This window comes from Cydia splendana, chromosome 27 (assembly GCF_910591565.1).
Source record: "Cydia splendana chromosome 27, ilCydSple1.2, whole genome shotgun sequence".
NCBI lineage: Eukaryota > Metazoa > Arthropoda > Insecta > Lepidoptera > Tortricidae > Cydia > Cydia splendana.
Window position 1 is genome coordinate 1,430,922 of NC_085986.1, and position 26,283 is coordinate 1,457,204.

At 37.6% G+C, this 26,283-nt stretch overlaps 1 protein-coding gene across 1 annotated transcript in view; it reads right to left on the reverse strand.

Annotated features, from left to right (window-relative positions):
- LOC134803862 (fatty acyl-CoA reductase wat-like) overlaps positions 1 to 18,215 on the reverse strand; it is a 35,386-nt gene extending 17,171 nt beyond the window's left edge. Inside the window, exons 1-2 of the mRNA XM_063776687.1 lie at positions 18,066 to 18,215; positions 3,012 to 3,195 (exon numbers count right to left, since the gene is read on the reverse strand). Of these exons, the coding sequence (XP_063632757.1) occupies positions 3,012 to 3,193 (182 nt within the window). The 5' untranslated portion in view covers positions 3,194 to 3,195; positions 18,066 to 18,215. The remainder of the gene's footprint in view (positions 1 to 3,011; positions 3,196 to 18,065) is intronic.
- Between the last annotated feature and the right edge of the window lie 8,068 nt (positions 18,216 to 26,283).

Below are 26,283 nucleotides of genomic sequence, written 5' to 3' on the forward strand. Positions count from 1 at the left end.
CAATTTTGTTGCAGGCGGCGAGTATAGGTATAATTTTATACCTAAATCTGACTTTTGTGAAGGAGTGAATTTTCTGTACGGTAGTACCTACTATTAGTTATTCTGTGGTATGATATGAGTAACGGAATGGTATAAAAATTTCCACACATAAAAAACGTGTACTGTACATCTTCATAAAATGCCCTAAGTACAGACGCCATCAGATATATCTCAGCGACGAAGGCGCTCACAAATATCTGAACACGCCTCTATTGTAAAGGCGCTAGAGTGCGTGTTCAGATATTTTTGAGCACCTCGGCCGCACCTATATATCTGATGGCGGCCGTTCAGTGCGTATTATAACGGTATTGCATCAACGACGGAGCGACCACTGAATGTATAATAGAATGTAGGACATAGATTAGCGGCTCGATTCGGGAAATGAATTAGAGATCCACTAGATATGAAATAGTAAAGATATTTGACGTTACACAGCAAAAGGTACCTTATGGCGGCTGGCGCCGCGATTCGGGAAATGAATTAGAGATTCACTAGATAGGAAATAGTAAAGATATGTGACGTTCCACGTCAAAAGGTACCTTATGGCGGCTGGCGCTTACGTCGCATAGCGCCGCAATAATATTGGAGCGGCGTTAATGATAGCGTAAGCGCCAACCGCCATAAGGTACCTTTACCCGTGGGACGTCACATATCTTTACTATATCGTATCTAGTTAATCTCTAATTCATTCCCCGAATCGCGCCGTAGGATTACATAATACTTATTGAAGTTGTATCTTTCGCTACCGTGTGCTTGTGACTACTCTATTTTGGTGAATCGACATTGTGTTCTGTGGTTACACTAGCGACCCGTCCCGGCTTCGCACGGGTTAACAAATTATACACCTACTTCCGCAAGAATCACCTTATTGATAGGTGAAAATCGCATGAAAATCCGTTCAGTAGTTTTTGAGTTTACAAACAAACACACAAACAGACAGACGCGGCGGGGGACTTTGTTTTATAAGATGTAGTGATAGAGTTCGTCTAAGCTAAGTAACAAGCACTTTTCTAGCTTCAAGCCTTTAGTTTGGGGTGTCGTCAGTACCGTTTTTACCATAAGGGCACACGGGGCCCGTGCCCAGAGCCCCCATCCTCAGGGGGCCCCGAAGGACAGACAGTAACAGTATATTTGATTACCCATAATAAATAGATCGTAGTAGAAAAATGTTAGTTTAATTCGCTTTCTCTACTTTCCAAAAGGGCCCCAAATTCTTATGTGCCCGAGGGCCCCAGCATAGTTTAAGACGGCTCTGGGTCTCGTTTGATAGGTCTTTCAAAATGAATATGGGTCTTCAAGAACCATGTTTTGAGAAACATAATATTTTCTGAAATAATCTTTAAAAGAAGAAATAAAAGTCCCCCTCCCTCTAACTTTTGAAACATGCGTCCAAAAAATATGAAAAAATCGTGAAAGTAAAGCGAAAACCATAGCGAACCAGATCGTCTATTTTACCACGGAACCCTACACTGAGCATGGCCCGACATGCTCTTGGCCGATTTATTAGGGTTCCGTACCCAAAGGGGAAAAAACGGGACCCTATTACTAAGACTCCGCTGTCTGTCCGTCCGTCCGTCCGCCCGTCCGTCCGTCCGTCCGTCTGTCACCAGGCTGTATCTCATGAACCGTGATAGCTAGGCAGTTGAAATTTTCACAGATGATGTATTTCTGTTGCCGCTATAACAACAAATACTAAACAGTACGGAACCGTCGGCGGGCGAGTCCGACTCGCACTTGTCCGGTTTTTTTTGCTTATTTAATTTTTTTTGCTTGCTGTCATATATTTTTGTGTAACTTTTTTCTTTTTACCCAAAAAGTCTTTCCCTTACAATTCTGACACCATTAAAATTCCTAACATAATTCCAACCTCAAAGGCAGAACCAGATTGTATAAGTCATACGGATTAATTAACTAATCTACTTGTGATGGGACGCACGCATACATGCCACGGTCGCGTGCGCACATTTAGGACATTGTTTCAAAATGATGTAAGCGCCTCACTGTGGAAGGACGCCATACTTGTGGTTTGGCATGAGAGTTTTCTGTTTTTCGGTGATAACTTTTTACTGTCTTAACAAAAATCTATGAAATTTTCTTCTTGGTCGCATCCATCATGACTGATGATCGTGGTTGGTGGGTTTTGTTCGGGCATGAACACACTCTCGCCATCGATTTCGGTCCATCGCTTTCCATCGCTTTCTCTTTAGGACTAACTATTTTATGTCAACACCATAAAAAGTTATCATCAAAAAACAGAAAATTGTCATCTAGCGTAAACACCCAATATTCGACACTTTGCTGTCACCTTTATTGCTATGACATTATGATTGGAAATGTCGATTATTGGAGCCGTGTCGGGCACTGGCGCCGTTATGGCGATGTTCAAAAATGCGCCTTATATATCGACGGAACTTACGACGTTTAGTTCTATTTGAGAATTACGTAAATAGATATCGAAAGGGCTTAAACGCCTTGCATAGGAATGTAGATAGGTCCCTTTAGAGTATGGATTAGATCTATGTCGGTGGGTCTAGGTCACACTGTCTAGGCTTTCACTTTGACTTGAATTTTATTAGTTAAAAGAGTCTATTAGCTCAGTAAAATTGGCGTAAAACCGATTGGCAAAAATTTCTAATGAGATTAATTCGTTGAACATCAGAAATAAAGTCCAACCCAACCACCAACGCCAAAGTCAAAACCTAGTTTTGGTATAAACTCGTTTTTTTGAACTAAATTTGAGGCCCCCACAACACCACAGTACTTATTATAACTATTATAAGCTACACTAGAACTTTAGTATCTGGGACTCGCTTCGGCCTCGTCAACCATGATATCTATTTCGCACCTTGACTAACCTTAGTAATTTCTCCACTAGCAGTTTCCCCGTCACCAAGCATCGTGGTTGCAGACAAGAACTTCTGTATAGGCCTCGCCACAGACTTTGGCCTCCTCAACTATGTCTATTGGCTTACCTTAGTAACTTCTCCACCAGCAGTTTCCCCAAGAACCCAGTTCCCCCCGTCAGAAGTATCGTGGATCCAGACAGGAACTTCTGTATTTGGGACTCGCCGCGGGCCTCGGCCTCGTCGATCATATCCATAAACGTGATGTCGCCGCCCTGTTTAGGCTCATGGAGATCGGCATCCGAAATCATGACTGGAACAAAAAACAGGAGAGGTGAACCTAGGAGTGTCATATGAAAAAAAAATATCCTGACAAACATCAGGACATAACACTAATAATCCTGACATTTCCTAGACGGTAATTCATCAAGAAATACAAATATTAAAGTGCCCATTATATATATCCTATATTCCAAAACCTCTCGTGATTAGTCGTGATCCTCTACAATTTGTGACTTAGTTTTGGGTTTGTAAAGTTTTTTTGTAATTTTATCATACATATACCTATATTATCTTGGTAGGTATATTATGTATATCGATTAGATGGTGGTAGGGTATTCGCTTATATACTTTTTATATCGTTCTTTTCAATTGTTAAGCTATTTATACTCATATAATATTTAAAACTTCGGGTCTAACGCGAAATTTATTCAATTACCTTTATTCCGATGTACCGATGATTCGACACAGGTGGCACTGGTCGTGGTCGCGGCTAACTGATGTGATGATGTCCCAGCGAAATGAAGAATAAATGAATGAATGAATGAAAATGAAGAATGAATGTAAAAAAGGTAAGTAATTGAATAAATTTCGCGTTAATAAATGTGAGTTCATATGTATTTATACTCATGTTAATATATTTTGTAGGTACCTATTGTCTTGGAAAATAACCACCAGTCTACAGGGTGATTGGAAATTCGCCGTTTTCCTTGAAAGGGGTTATTCTATGGGTCATTTGCAATGATTTAAGTCCAGTCAACTAGGGGTCAAAACTCATTGGTTTTCAAGTTATTTGAGTTTTTAGTTTTTTGTTTAAAAAACCCGCCTTTCGACTAAAAAGTGGTAATTGTGAAAAAACTACTCAAATTTGGAATTAAAAAAAGCATTCATCTAATAGCCAATAAACTACTGATTACGTGAAATAAAAAAAGATTGCCAAAACGTTCCAAAATTTTGAAGTCATAATTTTTTGTAATTTTCCCAAGACTTTGTAACATTTTAAGGCATTACTTAAAAACAAAGTATGGCACTTTGCGTACAAAATACAGAAATGAGTTCCTCAGTTTTCCAAAAAAGTACGAATGATTTTCTCTTAAATTTTTTAAAATAATAATAATAATAGCAGAGCAGGCGGAAGACTTGACCTAGCGTACGTGACCATTAATCGGTTTGTTTGTGTCACTTTATTATCTCCATGGGCTTTATTTGTCCCTTAATCGGTTTGTTTATGTCATTTTAGTATCTTCTTGTGCTTTATTTGTCTTCGTTACCTTATCTTATGTTATTTTCTTGGGGTAGGGGTCACATCCTTGCCTTCGGTGACACAAACTAACTAATTAAGGGTCATTACGGTAATCAGTTTCTACGTAAGCATTTTTTGTCTTCGATACCTTATCTTATCTTATTTTCAAGGGTGCTTTCTTGCTTTCAAATAATTTGCACATTTTCAGGCAGTTATAACATGTATTGGTTTACCAACCAAATACAAAACCTACATTAACCTATATTATTAGATCATGTAATGTTTTCATCTGCCCTCAACTGGCTTAATAGTTGAGTGTGCTCAGAGCATAAAAAGGTCAACCACGGCGTTGCATGAACAAGAGATTTCCTTTGGCAGGATTGGTCCTTAGGACCCAAGGATGGATTTAAGAAGTGGTCCCAGATTTTCGATGCAGGTGGGGGGTGGGGGGGTTTTAAGCGTCTGCGACGTCTGAGGTTAATAATTCTTTAAGTTTAGGTTCTTAGTCAAGTTTAGTATCATTTTCAACTAAATCAAAGATGTAGACATAGATTTCATCCAAATCGGTTCAGCGTTTATTGATTTCCCATACAATCCTACACCTTACCTTTCATTTTTAAGGGATTTTTTTGGAATAAAAACTATCCTATGTTCTTTCCCGGGACTCAAACTATCTCTGTACCAAATTATATCTAAATCGGTTCAGCGGTTATTGAATCCCCATACAAATTTCCACCTCCCTTTTTACACCCTTTAGGGATTCTTTTTGAGATTAAAAGTATCCTATGTTCTTCCCTGGGCCTCAAACCATCTCTATACCAAATTTCAACTAAATTGGTACAGCAGTTTAATCGTGAAGAGGAATAAAAAAAAAGTATTTTTTTCATATTTTATGTGTTTTTACTTCGGAATGGTGCTGGAATGATATCATAAATGAATTCGGCATCCCCGATTTATACGAAAACGATACCAAACTTGGCCTAGTAACTAAAATGATATATATATCAAGATAAAGTTGAGAGCCCCCCCCCCCTAAAAATTAACATCAAAAATCTCGGTGGCTCCACTTCTTAAATCCATCCCTGGGTCCTAAGGACCCATCCTGCCAAAGGAAATCTTTTGTTCATGCAACGCCGTCGTTTAGGGCTTCCACCCTCGACTAGGTAAAGGTAAAGGTAAAGGTAAAGGTACAGACTATAGACCTAACCCCTTACCCTTACCAAATTCTCTGGTACCTACCTTCTAGGCGCTCTTTGATCTATGATCTTGATACAAAAAAATTACAAATACAAAGCATTTTACCTACTGTTAGAAAGTTAGTAGGTAAACTAGGGAATAGAAATGATGTCAGGTACCTACATAAAGTGCGTCACATTCAGGAGACAGGAAGTATTTGGCGTGCAAAATTGTTTCTAATGCATGTCATTGAATAATGATTCGGTCAAATGAGTTTTTTGAAAAGCAAATTATAGCCAGCATTAAATTAATGTACAGTCGCCATCAGATATATCGGAGCGGCCAAGGTGCTCACAAATATCGGAACACGCCTCTATTGTCAGGGCGTTAGAGCGCGTGTTCAGATATTGTGAACATCTTGGCCGCTCCGATATATCTGATGGCGACTGTACCTAGTAGGTAGTGAGTAGGTATGATACCTTTGGGTATAGTGCTATACGCACACTAGTGTCCCACCCCCTCCCTCTGACGAACTCTTCATGGAATGCTGGCTATATAGTACGGGAAGTAGTGTCATAGGGTGCAAATTTTGGTATCGGATGAATTCACTTAGCACAGATGTAATATACGTAAAGCTAAGCTAATTGAGACATCCGCCACCCCCTGGCAGGTAGGCAGGGGGGGCAGTCAAAGTAATTTGTAATGGATTCATGCTTTCAACTCCTTTTTAACCCCGTTAGAGGATGAATTTTTAAAAACGCTGAAATTACTTTTCTTGTATTCTAATAATATATGAATATACAAAGTTTCAAGCCCCACACTCGAAAAAAATGTTTATCTCCATACAAATTTTCAACCCCTATTTCGCCATGTTAGGGGACGAATTTTCAAAAACGCTAAAATGAGTTTTCTTGTATTTCAATAATATATCTCTTAACGAAGTTTGAAATTCCTAGCTTAAAATAAAACATGAGCCCCATACAAACTTTCATCCCCTTTTTAACCCCCTTAGGGGTTGAATTTTTCAAAATCGCTTGTTATCTCTTGTACACATTATAAATATAATCTGGTGTGCAAATTTCAACTTTCTAGCATTTGTAGTTTCGGCTGATAATAGTAATAGTTGAATAAAAAACATAGCAAACCGATTTTGAGTTGAGCGTCAATATTTTTATTTTTTTCTATTAAACTGTACATTAAATGTCTCTAAAATGAATTCCTCATGCCCGATTTATCTGGAAATTATACCAAACTCTAGGTGGTAGGTAAATAGAAGCCGATATGATTTGTGTAACTTTGGATGCCCCCCTGCCTACCCACCAGGGCGTGGCGGATGGCTACCGGGCTGCATTGGCTTAGCTTTACGTATACTACATCTGTGCCAAGTGAATTCATCCGATACCAAAATTTGCACGTCCCATACATTGGGTGACACTACTTCCCTCACTAATAATTTGTTTGTCTTCCCCATATGTATGTTCTAATGTTAGAACATAACTTGACCGAATCATAAAAAATTGAATATATTTCAGTTTATAATTTATAATATCTGGGAGACCGAACTTTCCTCGGAAAACACATAAAAACTAACAATGTGCATTTTCCCAGAGATAAAACCTAGCTAGATCGATTTATCGCCCCCAAAAACCCCCATGTAGCAAATTTCATCGAAATCGTTAGAGCCGTTTCCGTGAGTCCGAGTTTCCCCGAAATACATATAAATAAACATAGGTATAAATAAATAAACAATAAATGCTCGTTTAAAGGTATTAGATTAGATAGTAGATAGTAGTGTGAATACTTAGAAAAAAAAAAACAACGAGTTGCACTCCGGGAGTGCCGGCAGAAGTGAAAACTCAATGACATTGTAACAGTTTTTCGATCAGGTCACGTGTCCGTCTTACGAAGCGTCTTACGTCTTACGCTGTCCCGAGTTTAACATTTTTTCCCCGTCACAAAAAGTGCACAGCGCCGCTAAAGAAGTTTTCACTTCAAAAATTGGGTTGCTCCCTACTTAGATCTGGGGTAAGACTATCACCGGGTTAACACTATCACTTGTATGGAATACTCATACTGTTTGTCTGGCCACCAGCAAAATAAACTATGTTAGTCTTAGTCTTACACCACCTTAGGTCAGAGGACAACGGCTAGATAGATCTATTTATTGGAACTGGTTTTTGACGATTAAGCAGGTAGTTTACAAAACCGGTATCCTTAACAAATGTAAATATAATAAATTAATAACTACCTTCAGGAACCGGTAAATGATTGAGACTGGTAAACTAAATGAAATGATAACAAAAACAGGTTGATTAAGTAGTAAATTGGTCAATAAAACTGTCATTTAGCACCTATTTGGAATAAAACCGGCTAAGTGCGAGTCGGACTCGCGCACGAAGGGTTCCTTACCATTACGCAAAATACGGCAAAAAAAAATCACGTTTGTTGTATGGGAGCCCCACTTAAATATATATTTTACGGATACGGAACCATAAAAACTCAGCTTAGTCAGATAAAGAGAAGCGACAATATTATGTCATCGTACTTGATCGGATCAATATTTTAAAGACGTCATCAATCATTTGACTGCATCAAATATTGGCAAATCTAAATAAACAATCCACCAATGAAATGTTTACTGAACACTTATTGTATACCACCGTCCATATTCTTCACTGACAATTGTGAATCTTATCCCTAAGGCTATAAGGTCTCAAGTTAAAATTGCTATTATGTTCGTAGCTTTTTGACTTTTTAAGTAAAGAGTGGGTTTAAGTTTTGGACATAAGTGTTTGTTTACGAAAACGTGATGTTTTGCGACTTTTGCGTAGCATCGGCCTGTGTTAACTACTTATTAGTCAACTATATTGCAAAGATACTAGGAAGTATTTGATCGAGGTGATTTATGAGAGTATATAAGATCCATCGCTGGTGATTTATGAGTGTTGATATAAACTAGTCACGTGTTGGCAGTGTGAGGATTGCCATTAGACCTACTAGTAAATAACGGCGCGATTCGGGAAATGAATTAGAGATTAACTATAGACACGATATAGTAAAGATAATATAACTTTACTATTTGATATCTAGTGAATCTCTAATTCATTTCTCGAATCGCGGCGCCATCCGCCATAAGGTACCTTTTGCCGTGGAACGTTACATATCTTTACTATTTCATATCTAGTGAATCTCTAATTTATTTCCCGAATAGAGCCGTAAGGATGTAGTAGTCCGGGGGCCCAAGAGGGGATTTTTGTAGTTGCTCTATGAGTGATATCTTGCTACCCCGTGGAGTTTACCTCTTAACCTTAACTATGTTGAGCAGTTTGTTGGTTTGTTAATCAGATTGTGGATTTGGTCATTTTAGTCTTAATTAATGATATAATTGTGATATTACAAAATCTGACAATTATTTGTACGCATTTCCTTAATCTGACGGTTAGAATGTGAAAATCGAGCGTCGAACTTGTAATCGTCAGATTAAGGAAATGTGTACAAATAATTGTCAGATTAAGTTATAGAAAAATTATAGCATTAACTTGGACCAAAATGATCGAATCCCAATCTACTTACCGATTTTTTTACCCTCCACCTCCACCAACATTACCAACAACCCGAAATTTAAAAAAATCTGTAGACGCTTTCCTAGTCGCAAAAAAATAATTATTTACCTTTTTTCTTCCTATCATCTAATCTTTCGATTCCAATAGGTCTCTACGATGCTCGAATAACTACACATTTAGCATTGCTGCCTCCTCGACTATAGGTAGGTTATGCTTTTATACGAGTATGTATCTGTAAAATACTTAGACCGGTCAACCTCATAGCGAAGTGTCATGATGACATTATGAATATACAATTATTACCGATATTAACCAACTTTCACATCACAAGTCCTTATCACGATCATTCTAAGGTTCAATTTTACGTGGCAAGTTAAACATATTCATATGTCTAATACCGGTTATGAGCACATCGCGAGCGCTATGTCGTTAAATCTCCGAGTTAAATCTGCAACTAATAATGTATTTAAATTTCATATTGGCTTAACGGGCGTCAAAAGTCACTGGACTCGGTATAAACCGACGGAAGACCGGATTCATCCTGAGAGTCGCGAAGTTCGAATCTCGACACAATGCGAATTTTAATTCGTTTGTGGTGAGCGTTCCGACTGAACATTCACCAAGGAGGAGTTTTGGCCGAAGGGTGTCAAGTTCCAGTGGTTCCGCGGCCGGCTCCCTGACACTGCGGGGTTGCGTAATGCATCGCAGCCATAATGTGATTTTATTTATTTTATTATATTTGTAGTGTTTAGTTTTAAAATATATTTTTATAATATGTATGCCCGGTTTTTGAATTTCAACCGCTCGGTTTCGTGTATTTCGTTTAATAATATCTCCACTACTAGGCATTTAAATTCTACTAATAGAATTGAAAACGAGTGGTCAATACCACTCGATTCCCAATTTCTATCGCTCGTATTTCAAAAATTAGCATTTCTCCGTTTTCCATCGATTTTCGAGTGCCGAAATCGAGCGATCGGAATTCAAAAATCGGCCCCCAGTGAGTTTTCCTTTTCACATTGTCCGTTCCGATATGGGTTATCGGATAGAAAGTAAAATGTAAGTAAGTGTAATGTGTAAAATTATGTTTTAATCTGTATTAATTTATCACTTAAGAAATCTGTATGGTAAAAAATATGTTAACCCAAAAACGGCGGCTTTCATCCCACAGGACACTTTCTAACATCTAAGGCCAAACAGCTCGGTCTAGTGATTTTTCACTAGACCGAGTCCAGACGCGCGCGTGAACACTGCTGCACAAAAATGCCTGTTTGCTCGGTTTTTTGTTATAAAAAGAGGTCGGGGACATCAAATTTACGAAAAGAAAGTGTTAGTTTTTTTTTACATATTATACGTTTAATTACATTCAAACACAATTATTATATTTTAGTCTCATGTAATTGTTGGATTTATCGATTTTGCTCGCTCAGTACAAATTGCGGATCGGTCGAGCGACAAATCCGACTTCTCATCTCTCAGAATACAATAACATACTTCAACGAAAATGTGTTAGTGTGCGTGTTGTGACACTTGTCACTCGTCCGTACACAAAAAGAGATCGAGGTTTGCAAGATTTGTCTTTGACGTGTGTCGTTTTCTATGTATTTGTGTCGTCATTACAGATTGGATTTTGTATGTAAGTGTGTGAGAAGTGCGACTGTGTGCACCTTTCCCCCCACGAAAAATGGCAGAAAGATTTGTACGGTGAGATATCGCTTGGGCCCCTCCCTTCCGATGTGTCGGAAGCCGGTGTTCCGATGTGTGGGAAGCCGGTGTTGCTCGAAGATATTACCTATTATGTTTCCGATCCGAAGACAACAGTTTAAAACTTGTTTATATTGAGTAATAAACAAGGCTCGGAAAAACGCTCGTCATGTGGAAAACAAAACCATAAGTTAGGATTTATGGGTCCAGAGTCTACGGATGTCCTTGGGGCATATTTTAATCATCGATATTGGTATAGTAATAAATAAGTAAGGCTCTGGGCTATAACCGCGAAAATCGAAGTTCGCAAATTGCGGGCATCTTTTTGTCACTCTAATTACGCCTTCATTGTAGTAAAAGAGAAAGATCCCCGCAAGTTACTTCGATTTTTCGTTGATTGCTTTCAAAATGACGGGCGTTTTTCCGATCTTTGGAATAAGAACCCTAAAAGTTATCAGTTCTTGGAAGAAATGCTTTTTATTTGATTATTTTGAGCTTTCAAGGGAGATTTTGGGATTACTATACAGATCATCTTTTACTATGGGACCAACCCCGAAATCGCTAATAAAAATTAGCTGGTTCATACATTTTGGCTGGTCCATTTTCTATGGGAGGGTAAAATTTTTATTTCGCGATTTCGGGGTTGGTCCCATAGTAAAAGTTGCTTAGTATAATCCCAAAACCTCCCTGGCAGCGGGAATGCAGTTATTTTTTAGCCACCGTGAAAAGGATGACTCACATTAGACCGGGCCGTGTCCGGGCCGGAGCTTCCGGCGCTTATTTTTCTATGACATGACAGGTGATCACGTGATGCTTTCCATAGAAATCGATGCGCCGATGGCTCCGGCCCGGACACGGCCCGGTGTAACGTGACTCATCCTTAATCCGAGTATTTTTTTTAAATATGCAGGGTTTTTTATCGAATTTATCGTCTCGCTTAAGGGGCCCACTGATTAACAGTCCGCCAGACGGTACCGGCCTGTCAGTTGTTTGGAACTGTCAAAATTTTGTTCTAACTGACAGGCCGATACCGTCCGGCGGACTGTTAACCAGTGGGCCCCTTTAAACGTAGTGACGTGTTTTACGCAGCGTTTTCGTCATTTTGCTACGTAACGATGTGACGGTTGTTTTTTAAACCAGTGTGGGCGGTGACTTACACGTGTTACATTTAAAAAATGCTAATTTTTACCTGTTTGTATCTATGTCGTGATTTGTTAGTTATAAACCGTTTATTGACCGTCTGACCGAGCGTTAGCTGTTCTAGAGTAGTAGCAAAGACATATGTAACTTCGTATAAGATGTATAAAGTCTAAGGAAAAAAAGTGCCTCGGAAATCAAGAAAAAGTCATTCTCGGATAGATGGCGCACACACCTTTGGCCTATGCTCAGCTAGATGGCGTGACAACACCGTTTCATATTTAACAATTTTAACACATAGATATCAGTGAATGTACATGGGTCAAAATGATATAAAAATAATAAAATCATTTATCCATATAAATACATTTTTTGATAATTTTATACGTTTTCATTTTGAGTTTTAGTCGTGTGTCGATAGATGGCAGTAAATTTACTGTGACTACAAAATTTACTATGACAGGACCCCTCTATACTATCTATTCTCTTTGGTAGTAGGTAGCACCCTTGACCGACCCCCTTTGCCTCTTTTGGCCCCTGCCAAAGCAAGAGTTACCATCTACCGTTCTCGTACTCTTGTACATAGGAGGTGCTGCCATCTTTTGGGCTACATCGGAAGCATAAACTTCACATTTACGCTTCGCGCCAAAAATCTAACGGCTCCTGTGCTGCCCCCTATAGTTCATGCACGCTCCCTATAGGTAAGTATAGTCTTTATATCATATACTAGCTGTTGCCCACGACTTCGTTCGCGTGGCGATAGTATTTCCCGATACACCCCTTAAGACGAAACAGGAGCTGAGTTTTAAATATTTTAGGTAAATATACCCGTCTCGCTAACGGAAGCGGCACCTAAAATTAGTGCGATAAGGACAAGGCGAAAAATCCTGCGTAAAAATCTCAAAAATCGAGGTTTCGTACTCCTCTGTTTCCTCCTCTAAAACTTAACCAATCGTAACCAAATTTGGAAATCTAAATGATTATGAAATTATCTGTGTCGGACCGTTTTGCGTTTTTGGCTACTTGATATCAGTTTTGAATGCCACGCCTCTCATTGCGGCATAGTCAATTAGGCCATTTTGGCCATTTTTGAAGGGCTCTAGCGCCTTAAAAAACAAAAATATCAAAATAAGCAAAACGGTCTGACACAGATATTGACAATATTAATCTGTGTTGAAAAAATCATTGCTCTAGCTTCAAAAACCACGGAGGAAAACGAGGAGTACGTTTGTATGGAGAAATGACCACTCCCGTTGGCTCTTAAGCCCCTATTTAATCCTATTAGGGGATGAATTTTTAAAACCACTGAAATTCGTTTTCTTACTTTCTAATAGGTATATATTTTGTCTTCCTACAAATTTCAAGTCCCTACTCAAAACTTTCCCATTACAAACTTTCAACCCCATCTTTTTTTTTTAGTATTTATCAAAATCGCTTCTTATCTCTTGTACACTTTATAAATTTAACCTGATGGTGTGCAAATTTAATTTTTCTAGCTTTTGTAGTTTCGGCTCTGCGTTGATGAATCAGTCAGTCAGGACACGCGCATTTTTGAGTTTTTATATGTTTTCCGAGCACAGCTCGGTCTCCCAGATATTAGATAGATTATAAGTCACTATTGCGCGCTATTCGTGAGGCTTTTAGTGCTTACAAAGTTTTATTTAAATTACAAATATCATGCATTTGCTATTAGCATACCTATATTACTGGTTTAGGTAATAAGCATCTTCGTTTGATTTCCTATTTGCGTCTTGCATTGCGAAGTACATAGTGGGTAAACCATGCTGTGCTACATAAAAGTGTATAAACTGTTGAGGGCGCCACTGAGCTTCAACAGGCAACACACGATGCAAGTGCGACAAAATAGGGACCGTGCGCGTTGGAGGGTCTGCCATCTTGTGGCTTGAATCGGGAACATATGTGCACATGTACATTGCCAAAGCAAGTGCTACCATCTACCGTTCTCGTCGGTACGTTTCCTTGTGCATAGTAGGTTCTGCCATCTTGTGGGCTACATCGGAAGCATAAACGACACATTTATTTACGCCTCGCGCCAAAAATCTGACGGCTCCTATGCTGCCCTCTATAGTTCATACACGGGGCTTATAGTAGATTTTAAATATAATTGAACTAAACAAACTCCATAGTCCCTATATTGTTGCCATGTTTAAGCATTTTACGTCAAAAATGTGACCTACGTTGGAAGAGGCGCCCTCAATACATTTCTACAATTTTTTGCCGAGCTATACATCTCCTTCTGCCGCATAAAGGCCCAAATTATGTTTTTCAACATTCTATAATACGGTTCTTAAGATCAGCCTAACTAACTAAAGTAACTACTAGCCCCGATGCATATGTTTTCGTCTAGTCAGAATATTTTTTGACGCTCTCGCGTTTGTACAAAAATAATGTTCCCATTACTGGGTCATCTTATCTTCATGTGTTAATTTATTAGAATAAACAAAATTGTTGTGTGGAACTATACTCTGTATCTTTAGGTATTCAAATAAAAGTAAACAAATAATTTCTAAATTTTCGGGTCGTTATTTATTGGTTAACCAACCGAATACAAAACCGCCTAGATCTCTCACTGATCGACCTGACTTTAACCTATATATTATTTAATCGTGTAATGTTTTCTTCTACCCTCAACTGGCTTAAGCAGCCATTTGAGGGTAGGTTTTGTTTACTTTTATTTAAATGCCTAAAGATACAGAGTATTTTAAACAAACTAATTTACATCGGGGCTAGTAGTAACACAGTAGAGGACTAAATACATAAATGAATAATTGCATAAAATAGGGCATAGGTCAAAATGCACTTCAGTAATGAGTAATGACTTGAAATTCTTATTTAAATAATGACTTACAGTAATTATTATCCAATTTAACGTTCTCTAGATAATTCTATGAGTAAATATTTTGCGCTACAAATTGATATTTAATTAGGAAACTGTACAATTAATTGATAAATAATTAGTGTATAATTATTTAAAGCCTTAATTAAGTATAGAATGTTTAAGTCATGTGTCACACACTTTAATTTTTGTTTAGATTGTTTAGAATCGAAAGTACGAGAGTTATTATAGGAGATGTTATTATACCTAAATGCAAAATTTAAGTAAATTTTGGGTTTTTATTTGTCTTGCTATCTATTACTTAAAATTGTTTTGAAATTAACATTTGGTGCTTAAACCGTTTTACGTACATATAATTATGTAGGTAAATGTATCATACATTGAATGAAGGACATTACTATATAGCAAAATTTTGCAAGGAAATCATCCCTTAAGGTGAAATTTACTACTTATTTATAAAGCGGGATATAGGTATACATTTATATGTACCTATAAGTATTTTTTGCGCCGACGGAGTAATACTATATATTTCGCTGTCAGTCAAAATTTTTTTTGAAAATGTCACTTTTGTGGACAATACATTAAACGACTCTGGTAGATAATATGGATATACCTAGGTATTTATTTATATTGTATATTCCGATTTTCTTATTTGAGTCAAAAGTACTGAAAAAATGTATGTATAAGTACCTACTGCGTCACAATTTAGTTAAGGGGCCCACAGATTACCAGTTCGCCGTACGATATCAGCATGTCAGTTGTTCGGAGCTGTCAAATTTTGCATTTAACTGACAGGCTGATATCGTCCGGCGAACTGGGCCATGTTGCATAATAAACTACAACTAATATTACAAGCGGAAATCCTTTTCTAATAAGTGAAGTTAGAAAAGGAGTTCCGCTTGTAATATTAGTTGTAGTTTATTATGCAACACGGCCCTGGTAATCTGTGGGCCCCTTCCTTCCCATAACTTTGCGATGATAAGATGCGAATGATAGCATAGAATAATTACATAAGTACTGGTACTATACAATGTGTATGGATGTCTGTGTATAGTTTGCGGGTCCATAACTACAATCCATTTACGTTTTGGTACATTAGCATATTAATGACAGCGTTAATTTAAATCGTTACGTCAGAGCGAACTAGAAACGTCTCGGTTTTTAATTATCGTTACAATTAGAACAATTACCTATTGTTGTACTTAAACTTAAAGGAACACAAAATATGGCGGAATTTGATAATGTTAGGGTGATTTAATTTCTTTCCCACAACACAAGCTTTCTTGAGCTTACCGTGGGACTTAGTCAATTTGTGTAAGAATGTCCCTATAATATTTATTAATATTTATTATTATTAATTTTATTATTATATACACTACTTAAACCGTATATTTTTATCAAAAATCTAATAAAATAATAAACCGTTGTGAACACGATAATGTTTAACTTAAATTTTTACTTTCATCAGAATAAAATAATGATGTATTTTTTATTGTGTCATAGGTACTTATACAACAAGTACATAAGCATTAGAAAAAAGGTACCTAAACAATCTAGATCTGCCTTTTAATTGAAAAACACGTTTTAAAAATAAGTCATGGCGAATATGTAACAATTATGAATCTAATACGATAATTTATATTCTTCTGCTTTCATAAGTAATAGTTACTGATTTTTAAAAAGCGTTTTTTAATTAAAAGACATGTCAAGATCGCTTGCCTTCTTTCTAATGCTAAAAAAAAACGAACTATAATTTTGTACCAATAGGAACAGAACAATATTATCCTAGAAATTTGACATTAGTTAATTATGACTTCCCCACACTTTGTTATGCACATGTCACGCAGAGTTAGTCTGCTTCGACTGTAATCTGCGAATCTAAATTACCAGTTTCAAAATCACAAGATTCAATTGATCCAAATTGAGACATAAATACGCATATCATGCAACACGGCTCATAACAGTGAAAGCATTATCAGTTATCACAATTAGTTCAGCTGTTTTCTAGAGTCGCAACACGTTCAAGATTACGATTAATCAAATCTAAATTATTCTAATGTGGTATGTTGAGTGCATCGATCTGTGTAAGATTGTCCTCATATTTTTTTAGGGTTCCGTTAAACTTCCTTGCCCAAAATTAAAAACGGGACCCTATTACTAAGACTCCAATGTCACTGTCACTGTCACCAGACTGTCGGCCCGATTCGAACTTTAAGATACGTCACTTAATAGATCTAGAAACGATATGGATTAGATATGATAGTGTCAAATGTGACGTTTCTTCAAAATTCGAATCGGGCAGACATAGGTATCTCATGAACCGTGATAGCTAGACAGTGGAAATTTTCACAGATGATGTATTTCTGTTGCCGCTATAACAACAAATACTAAAAAGTACGAAACCCTCGGTGGGCGAGTCCGATTCGCACTTGCTCGGTTTTTATTTATTTATTTGATTCTGGGCTATTTATATTAAAGGCAGTACGTATTTCTTTACCATTCCAGAAGAGAAATAGTACATAAAATGCATTTTTAATTTTTTACTATGGTGATAAAAAATTTAGTAAACTATAGTCTGTATAAAGATACCGTATAAAGGTATTTAAATAAAAGTAAACAAACAATTTGTATATTTTCGGGTAGTTATAACATTTATTATTGGTTAACCGACCAATTACAAAATCGCTTGGATCAGTCACTGAACGCCCTGACTTTGACCTACATTATTTGATCATGTAATGTTTTCATCTACCCTCAACTGGCTTAAGGAGCCATTTGAGGGTAGATTTTGTTTACTTTTATTTAAATAGGTACTTAAAGATACATACTTATATTTTTCTGTTTGTTTTTTGAATTACATTATATGTAATAATAAATTAATGTGTTTACTATAAAATTTGTAACATAAATAAAATGCTATAAGTAGATCTTTGGTAACTGTCACATAACTTGAGTAATATTAAAAATATCGGAAATAAAATAAAAAAACTGCCTGATATACCTGAGGAATATTGATTCCTAAGCTATTTGACTCATTTTCTTCCTTCATTGCTACGGTCTTAAAGATTAACAATTTATGAAATTTTCGAAAATAAATATATTATTTAAAATCTTCTGTTAATTTATGCATAAATGCAATTTTATAATAACAAATATACACATATTTCTAAAAAAATTGGTTATCTTGGTTCATTAAATAAATTAAATTTAAATATAGTACTCACTTGATAAATAAAATATCCTCGAATATAAACAGAGCACACACTTCTCGCGGACTGTATGACCGCTCCGCGCCGCGACTGTCAAACAACTGACGGACTCGAGATGCGCGAGCGCTGGTGCAAGCTAGGGCTGCCACTGAACAGGTAATGACCACTGGCCAGGTTAGGGGCAACGATTTAAATATATAGGGCGTCGAGTTTTAGGGATTTCCAGAATTTGGAGGGGTTTCCGGATCGGGTTAGGGTAACAGTGTAGTAAGTTAAAAATAAAAACCGGCCAAGTACGAGTCGGACTCGCCCACCGAGGGTTCCGTACAAATTTAACTTTTTTTAGTATTAGTCATAGCGGCAACAAAAATATATTATCTATGAAAATGTCTACTGTCTAGCTATCACGGTTCATGAGATACAGCCTAATGACAGACATACGGACAGTGGGGTCGTTCTCTCATTTCGTCCAATCGGTGATGTTCTCTCGATTTGTAAATTTTCTTTTAAATGGTAAATTTTTGGGTTTTCATGCATTGTGGATTCATTTATTGACACTTTTATGCTAAAGGCACCTTCGTAACCTTATTAATTTTCATTTAATAAGACTGGTGGTAATGAACTACGCGCTGGTAATGAAATGGGCATGGATGGTAATTTTATCAGTGGACGGTAATGAAACAAACTTATGAAATCGCAATAAAAAAACTTTATTTAACGAAAATGAACACCATTAATATAATTAACAACATTAAAATCACGTGTCTCAAGCGCTGTGCAGACGATCAAGCCGACTTAACAAATATTCCGGCTTGACATTCGCGACTTATGATTTACCACCTAGCTTGTAGCGATTGTCAAGCATAATTTACGTAATTGAAGACGTATTTCGTATTGTTTATTTATTTAATGTTTACACAGCACTACATCAGTCTTATCACCAACACACTGAGAAACTACATACTTTAATTTAAAATTAACATCCAAATACACTCGACTGCCAATCCATCCACCGCAGCTCCATAAACTCGCAAAATCTCAAGCACTCATGAGTCAACAGGAGATGCACCAGGAGAATACTAAGGGTTATATTTCTAATGTCCGGTACAAAAAGTCTTACAAGCCTCTCTACTAGTTCAATGCAGTCAGAGTCTCCACGAAAAGCCCAACAAGCTAAAAGTAGTAGGCTTAAGTTGTGCCTCACCTCCAAAAAAATGAAGCCCAGGGTTCCTAAAATAAATATTTTTTGGTAATACATCCTAAGGAAATTCTTTTGGACCTTTTCCAATAGTAGAATGTACGTTGACTCGTAAGGGATCCAGGCTAATGCTGACGCCTCCGACTTGCTTCTGACCAGAGCATTGTAAAAAACTTTTATGGGGCAAGGGTCACGGAATTCTCTGACGTTGCGAGTGACAAGGCCTAATCTACTGAAGCTACAGTGGCAAGTGCTTTGATGTGGTCGTGAAATGTTAGCCGCGTATCGAATATGACCGCAAGATCCTTTACTGAGACGACTCTTGTTATTACAAGAGTCTATTGACCCAAGAGTCTATTGGCTCAGGTCCAAGAAAATATTGAGCATGTGTAGGAAATAGGGCTCGATTAAAACTACACACTTGACAGTTAGCCGCATTGAAAGTCAGTTTGTTATCCCGACTCCATTGGAACAGAGATGGAACATCCTCCTGCAGCAACTTACAAATCCTCCTCTTTCTTAACTCAATATACCAATTTAAGATCGTCGGCGTAGAGTAGACAACGAGCGTTATGGATAACCGAGAGCAGGTCATTGACCATTATTCCAAATAGGAAAGGCCCCAAGATTGAATCTTGGCTGTCACCAGAACGAGTATGGTACGGATCTGGTACGAAGTGGCCATGCTGGTCGTTGCGTACTGCGGTTGATCACGCAGATAACTGGCAAAAATGTTAAGCAAATGTGGATTGAACCCAATAGCGTCTAGTTTGTGTAGGAATACATCGTTCTCCATACGATTGAAGGCTTTTCGAAAATCATAATACAGGACGTCTACCAGGATACCCATATCCAGATGCTCTGAGATGGTGTAAACCAAGATCAGGTTAGTTTCCACAGACCGTTTCGCTCTGAAACCATGCGGAGTGTTGCACAGGAATAATGGTTTCACTTGTTTCGACAACGTGCCATGGAGTATGGACTCAAACAGCTTTGCTAAAGCTGAACGAAAAGAATACCTTGACTTTGAGTTCGGTCTTACCCGTGAAATCTTCCAATGGTGAGGATATGTACTTGTGGAGAGTATGTACCAGATTAAGCATGAAGTGTATTGGACCATTCTAATGCTCTAAACACCCCTTTAAGATATATGCAGGTACCTAAGTAGTCTGGACCAACAGCATAGAAGCCCGAAAAACTTACTTTTGTGTTAAGACCCCTTATGCAGGTACCTAAGTAGTCTGGACCAACAGCATAGAAGCCCGAAAAACTTACTTTGGTGTTAAGACCCCTTACATTTTGGTAAATTAGATCCAGTGAAGGTTTCGAATCAGGATTCCGAACTAAGTATTTTTATTTATTTATTTATTTATTTAAAATTTAAATCAGGCAACAAGGCCCATATTACAAATACCTTACAGACTAACATACATATATATATATTATAAACTTAAAAACTAAACACTATTTATGCGACAAAACGGCGTGGCTCCGTTGAATCGGCTGTTCTTGTGTCGGATTCGGCAGTTTGCCCCGGAACCTCCGAAACACGACACCTTTCGGCCAGAAGTCGGCGCACTCGATGGTCTCTTGCAGCGGTCGCGGCACGCGCACCACAAAAGAGTTGAAGTGCACGTAGTGGCGCGATCGAAGCTGGAACACCCTCAGCGAGTAACCGGTCTTCTGGTGTACGTACTCCACCACTTCAGCAGCCGTGGCGGTGTAGTGCAGGCGCGACACATATAGCGCCTTACTCGGTGTAGCAACCCGCAAGCCAGAGTTAGCCGGTTCGGCGGTACCACACTGAGTCTTACGAGGCGCCGTGCGCGCCTTCTTCTTTCTTTCTTTATTACTGGTTGGTTTTTGTCTGACTCCCATTGACGTTGGATTTACGAAATGACCACGATTATCGGGCTACATAGTTGGAAATAAACAGGATTCATACATTGTCGAGGGTACTCCTATTTTGAAAGTCTTGGAGTCCCCTTTGAGCTTAAGTTCGTCGACAGTGCACCATGAATAACAGCAGATATGCCCGTATGTCCTCCGATTGTCAAGCTATATTCCACAGATGGATGAACTTGCGATGCTCCATCGCCCTGAGAGGTTTACACCGTTTTTTACTGCTGGTATCAGTTTTCTGAGATTTATCACGCACGGGTTGGGAATTGTCGCTTTTGACAGCGGAGGCACTATTATTACTTATCGGCCTGTGTTTATGTTCATGTAGTTTCTGCCTTTTATTCCAAACATTTGCCCCGTTCTCTACCTTATCGTCGACAGGTATCAGATGATTCCAATTCCAACTCACTTAGTCTCTTAGTAACGTGTCAAATTTCTCAGCACAGTCCTTGAGTGCGGTGTGGTATTATATGTAGAGCGGCAGGTTATGTTAATCTACTGCGCTCTAGTTAGATCCATAAATCACCAGTTGGGCTCCCCTATATATTATTATATACAGTTTTAAATGCTTATACCAACATACTATTTATAATAACTTAACCCTCTTTCCATTAAATGCACTGCCTCTAATACATTATCATTACCTTCTAAATTCGTTCATTACCTTCCCTGGCAAAATTGGAAGGAAAAGAATTGAATGAAACAGATATGAATGAAGTTTAGGAAGTTTTCGTCGCCTAGGTCGGTTGATATCAGACCTTGATTTCGCAGAATAAGCCACCCGAAAGGCAACCCTAAAACACATCAATTAGGTATAATGGTAATATTGTACAATTGGTACTTACTGTATAAATCACTAGATGGCGATGAAGATTTATCTGAACCACACTCCTTCCCGACACGAGAGAACGTAGGTATTTTCGTCAAAAGTAACATACGGACGACCGCTGCGGTAGCACGCGGCCAACTGACTGACGAACAATATGTTGTATCCGCGGGAAGTGCTATATACCCTTGCTATATAGCAAAATATAGCTAATCCATTTCTCACGTCGGTAATGAAGAAAATGCTTGGACCAAACACTTATAAGGCTGTATAGTTTTATTGTTAATTTCTTAGAGTATAATATTATACGATATAAAACATAACTAAATTACTTGTTTACTGAACCAAAAATAAGTTTTCTATTTTTAGTATCTTAAGGTTCAAATGGAGGTCAAGGTATAGCTTCACGCGATACGTGCAGAGAGGAATGAAAATAGTGGGGGTTAATTGTAAATATGAAGAAAATAACCACCTTTTTAGAATTGTTCATGACGGGCCCATATACTTTAGGTCCTATGTTACAACCTTGCATTGACAGGTATTCGACAACACCAACACATTTTTGGTAAATTGCAAATAATACCGATTTGCACGAAATGCGAGAATGACCCCTTAGTAATAGGGTCCCGTTTTTACCCTTTGGGTACGGAACTCCAATCTTCTCAGTTGCGCACATACATGTTTATGAAATGATTAATACTTATACCTATACACGGTGTAACACGAGGAAAACGAATAATTTTAACAGCGTGTTCAGATCATATTTAGAAAAAAATATATACTATAAACTTTTTTGAAATTCCCCTAGTTTCAGAGATAATATTATTTAAAAAAAAACTAGTTTTTATTGTTACATAGTGTAAAAGGCCTTTTTGATGATGATGTTGCTGCTATGGGACGTAGTCTAAATATCCTTATTGATAGATGTCAAAAAGTGACAAGTAACACCTTGCAAAAATAGGTTTTACGAAAAAAAAATTGTAAAAATCAATTTTAAGTGACAAGTTTACCAATAACATTTATTTTTTATGAAAAACTACATTCTAAAAATTGAAAAAAAAAACAAAACAAAAAAAAGCTTTTTTTTGCAGAAATTGACCTAAACTCATATTACATTTTTTCCTTCTTTTGACCTCAGAAATGCGTGGTTAAAATTATTCGGTTTCCTCATGTTACACCGTGTATTATTGCGTATAAAGAATAATTCGACTTATTGATGCTAAGATTATTGGAATGATGACACATGTTGTGTTTTATAACGAAATCTAGTCAAATAAATAGAAAATTGATAATTTATCACAACAAATTGAACACTCAAGTTAAACCAAGAATAGTCTGCAGCGATTTTGATAGCCCACGCAGTGAAGGTGTTATTTTTTACGTCATAATTTCATATTAAGTTTGAAACGTCAAACTTAATATGAAAAAATTTAAAATAACACTTGCACTGCGTGGGCTATCAAAATCGCTCCAGACTTTTCTTGGTCTAACTCCTACGCTGTAAAGGGTTCGAAACGGGATTTATTTTAAATCCATTATACGCGATATACCTAATCCGTTTAGATAGTTTTATTTCAGGTTCACTTAAATTTTATTTGCACACACGGCCAATCATTTATTTTTGACAACCCTGTGCGTACAATGTACGGTGTGACATCACAACTCGCGTCAGCAGAATGCCGAGGGAGGTGTCAGCCCTGCATTATTTATTGACCTGTATACAATACCTTATATGTGTTCCCGGTATCATCCTATAGTAGCCAGTGGTTATTCCAATATTTGCTCCAAATGAGGAAAAATTCTGACTAGATTATGACCAACGAAGCAATTAATTCAATATACGCGGTGGAACATTTCTAGAGACTGTGAGCTGAAAGGATAGTGTTATCTAAGTGATCTACAATTATTATAATCGTAAAGCTGGATTAAAAAGTAAAACAAAATCATTAAAATGAAATATTTTTATATCAATGAAAATGAAAACCCTACAAAGCTATTTACATTAGCGGAGTATGCGGCTAAAATGAAGCATGGTAAATACTCTGCCCTGGAGCCAATGTACGACTTTGTGCCAGTTGCAGTCGAGACTGCGGGACCTTGGGCTTTGGAGGCCAAGGAATTCGTATGGGGTTTGGGCCGGCGGCTGAGAGACAGGAGGTGTGACCCTCGGTCCGGATCGTACCTGGTTCAACAAATCTCATTGGCCATTCAACGTGGTAACGCTGCCAGTGTGATGGGGAGTTTCGAGCCAGGTACGATTCGTGACAATTGTTTTGTTTAACTTTGCATTATTGTTTAAAAATGACGAAGCCTGTTGCGGATATCATCATTGGTTTGTTTTGGACGAAGCATGTTGCGGATTTGCATTTGTAACCACCTGACGAAGCCTGCGTTGATATCCTAACTAAAAATTTGATCACATTTTTTAATATAACTTGGGATAAAATACACTTAAATTTACATTTTAAATTGACACATGTCATGTCATTCAATAGGATCTACTCGCTAGAGTTGAAACATACAGAATTTTGTTATTACCACGGAAATCATCATCTCACACAGACAAAAATGAGGTTACTTGGTAGTAAAAGATTTAAACGAGCTGACGTACTAAAATTGTCATTTAATACTTTACTATATGTTAACTGTCTCTATAGGTAACATTTATTACCTACTAAAGAAATTTATTAGATATCAATCAATCAATCAATCAAACAAAGCATTTATTTTCAGGCTACTAAGGCCCATAGATACATACCTTACAAACTAACATATATATACAATAATAAAAAACTTAAATACTAAAAAATCATTTTCGTGACGCAGTTTTCTGTTGCGGCGTCACTTGCTCTGGTGTAGGATTCGGCAGATTCCCACGGAACCGCCGAAATATCACACCCTTCGGCCAGAAGTCCGTGCTCGCGATGGCTTCCAGCAGCGGCCGCGGCACGCGCACCACAAACGAGCTGAAGTGCACGTAATGTCGCGATCGCAGCTGGAACACTTTCAACTCGTAACGGGTCTTCTTGCGAAGATATTCCACCACATCGTCTGCCGTGGCGGAAACATGCAGGCGCGATACGTATAGCGCCGTATTCGGCGTGGCAGCCCTCAGTCCAGATGCAATATCTGGCTCCGCTGTGCCACACTGGCTCTTGCGAGGCGCCTAGATATGCTAAAAGGCCATTATCATAACACAATGTTTCAATTTATTGACATTTACATTGTAAGAAAAATCTATACTCTGTATCTTTAGGTACTTAAATAAAAGTAAACAAATAATTTATACATTTTCGGGTAGTGATAACATTTATTGATTAACCAACCAAATACAAAACCACCTGGCGGCTTAGCACGGTCGCGTTTTTATCCCTTGTCACCATGCCTGTCACGTTCTAACAAGTATGTAAGTGCGAAAGGGATGCGCATAGTGATAGTCGATAAAAATGGAACCGTGCTGAGCCCGCTGGATCTGTCACAGAACGATCTGACTTTAACCTACATTATTTGATCATGTAACGATTTCATCTACCCTCAACTATATCTAGCCATTTGAGGGTAGATTTTGTTTACTATTTTGTAAATACCTAAAGATACAAAGTATAGAATATAGGAATTTTTAGAAAATCGTTATAAATATTTTCCATGGAAAAATATGAATCACAATTTTTTAAATGACCTTACTAATTTTAGATTCAATTTGGTTATTAGAGGTCGTTTGATCATGATAGTTCAGTCATTATAGATTTTGACCTGTGAATAATCAGTTCTTGGTTTCAAAAAGTAGACTGAATCAGGCTCCTGTGTATATTCTAAAAACGGTTTTTCTTGAATAACTCGGCCATTTTTTATTTTACAGTAAAACCGTGAGGACAAAAACTGTAGGAAATTTGATTCTCTACAAGTTTGGTTCTCACAATTTTTCTTCTAAGATCGATATTTTGGAAATTAAATTTGAAAAAAGCGACAAATTCAAAATATTTTCATCATCTCGTTTATTTTCAACTTTACGGCATAAATGAAGAGGACTATTTTTTTTTTTTGAATTTGTCGTTTTTTTCAAATTTAATTTCCAAAATATCGATCCTAGAAAAAAAATTGTGAGGACCAAACTTGTAGAGAATCAAATTTCCTACAATTTTTGTTAAATCACTTGTTGTAGACTGTAAAATCAAAAATGGCCGAGTTATTCAAGAAAAACCGTTTTCGAATATACACAGGAGCCTGATTCAGTCTATTTTTTGAATTTACACTCCCAGTGACCCGCCCCCCCCCTCCGAGGGACCTACGAAAAAAAAATCCAAGAA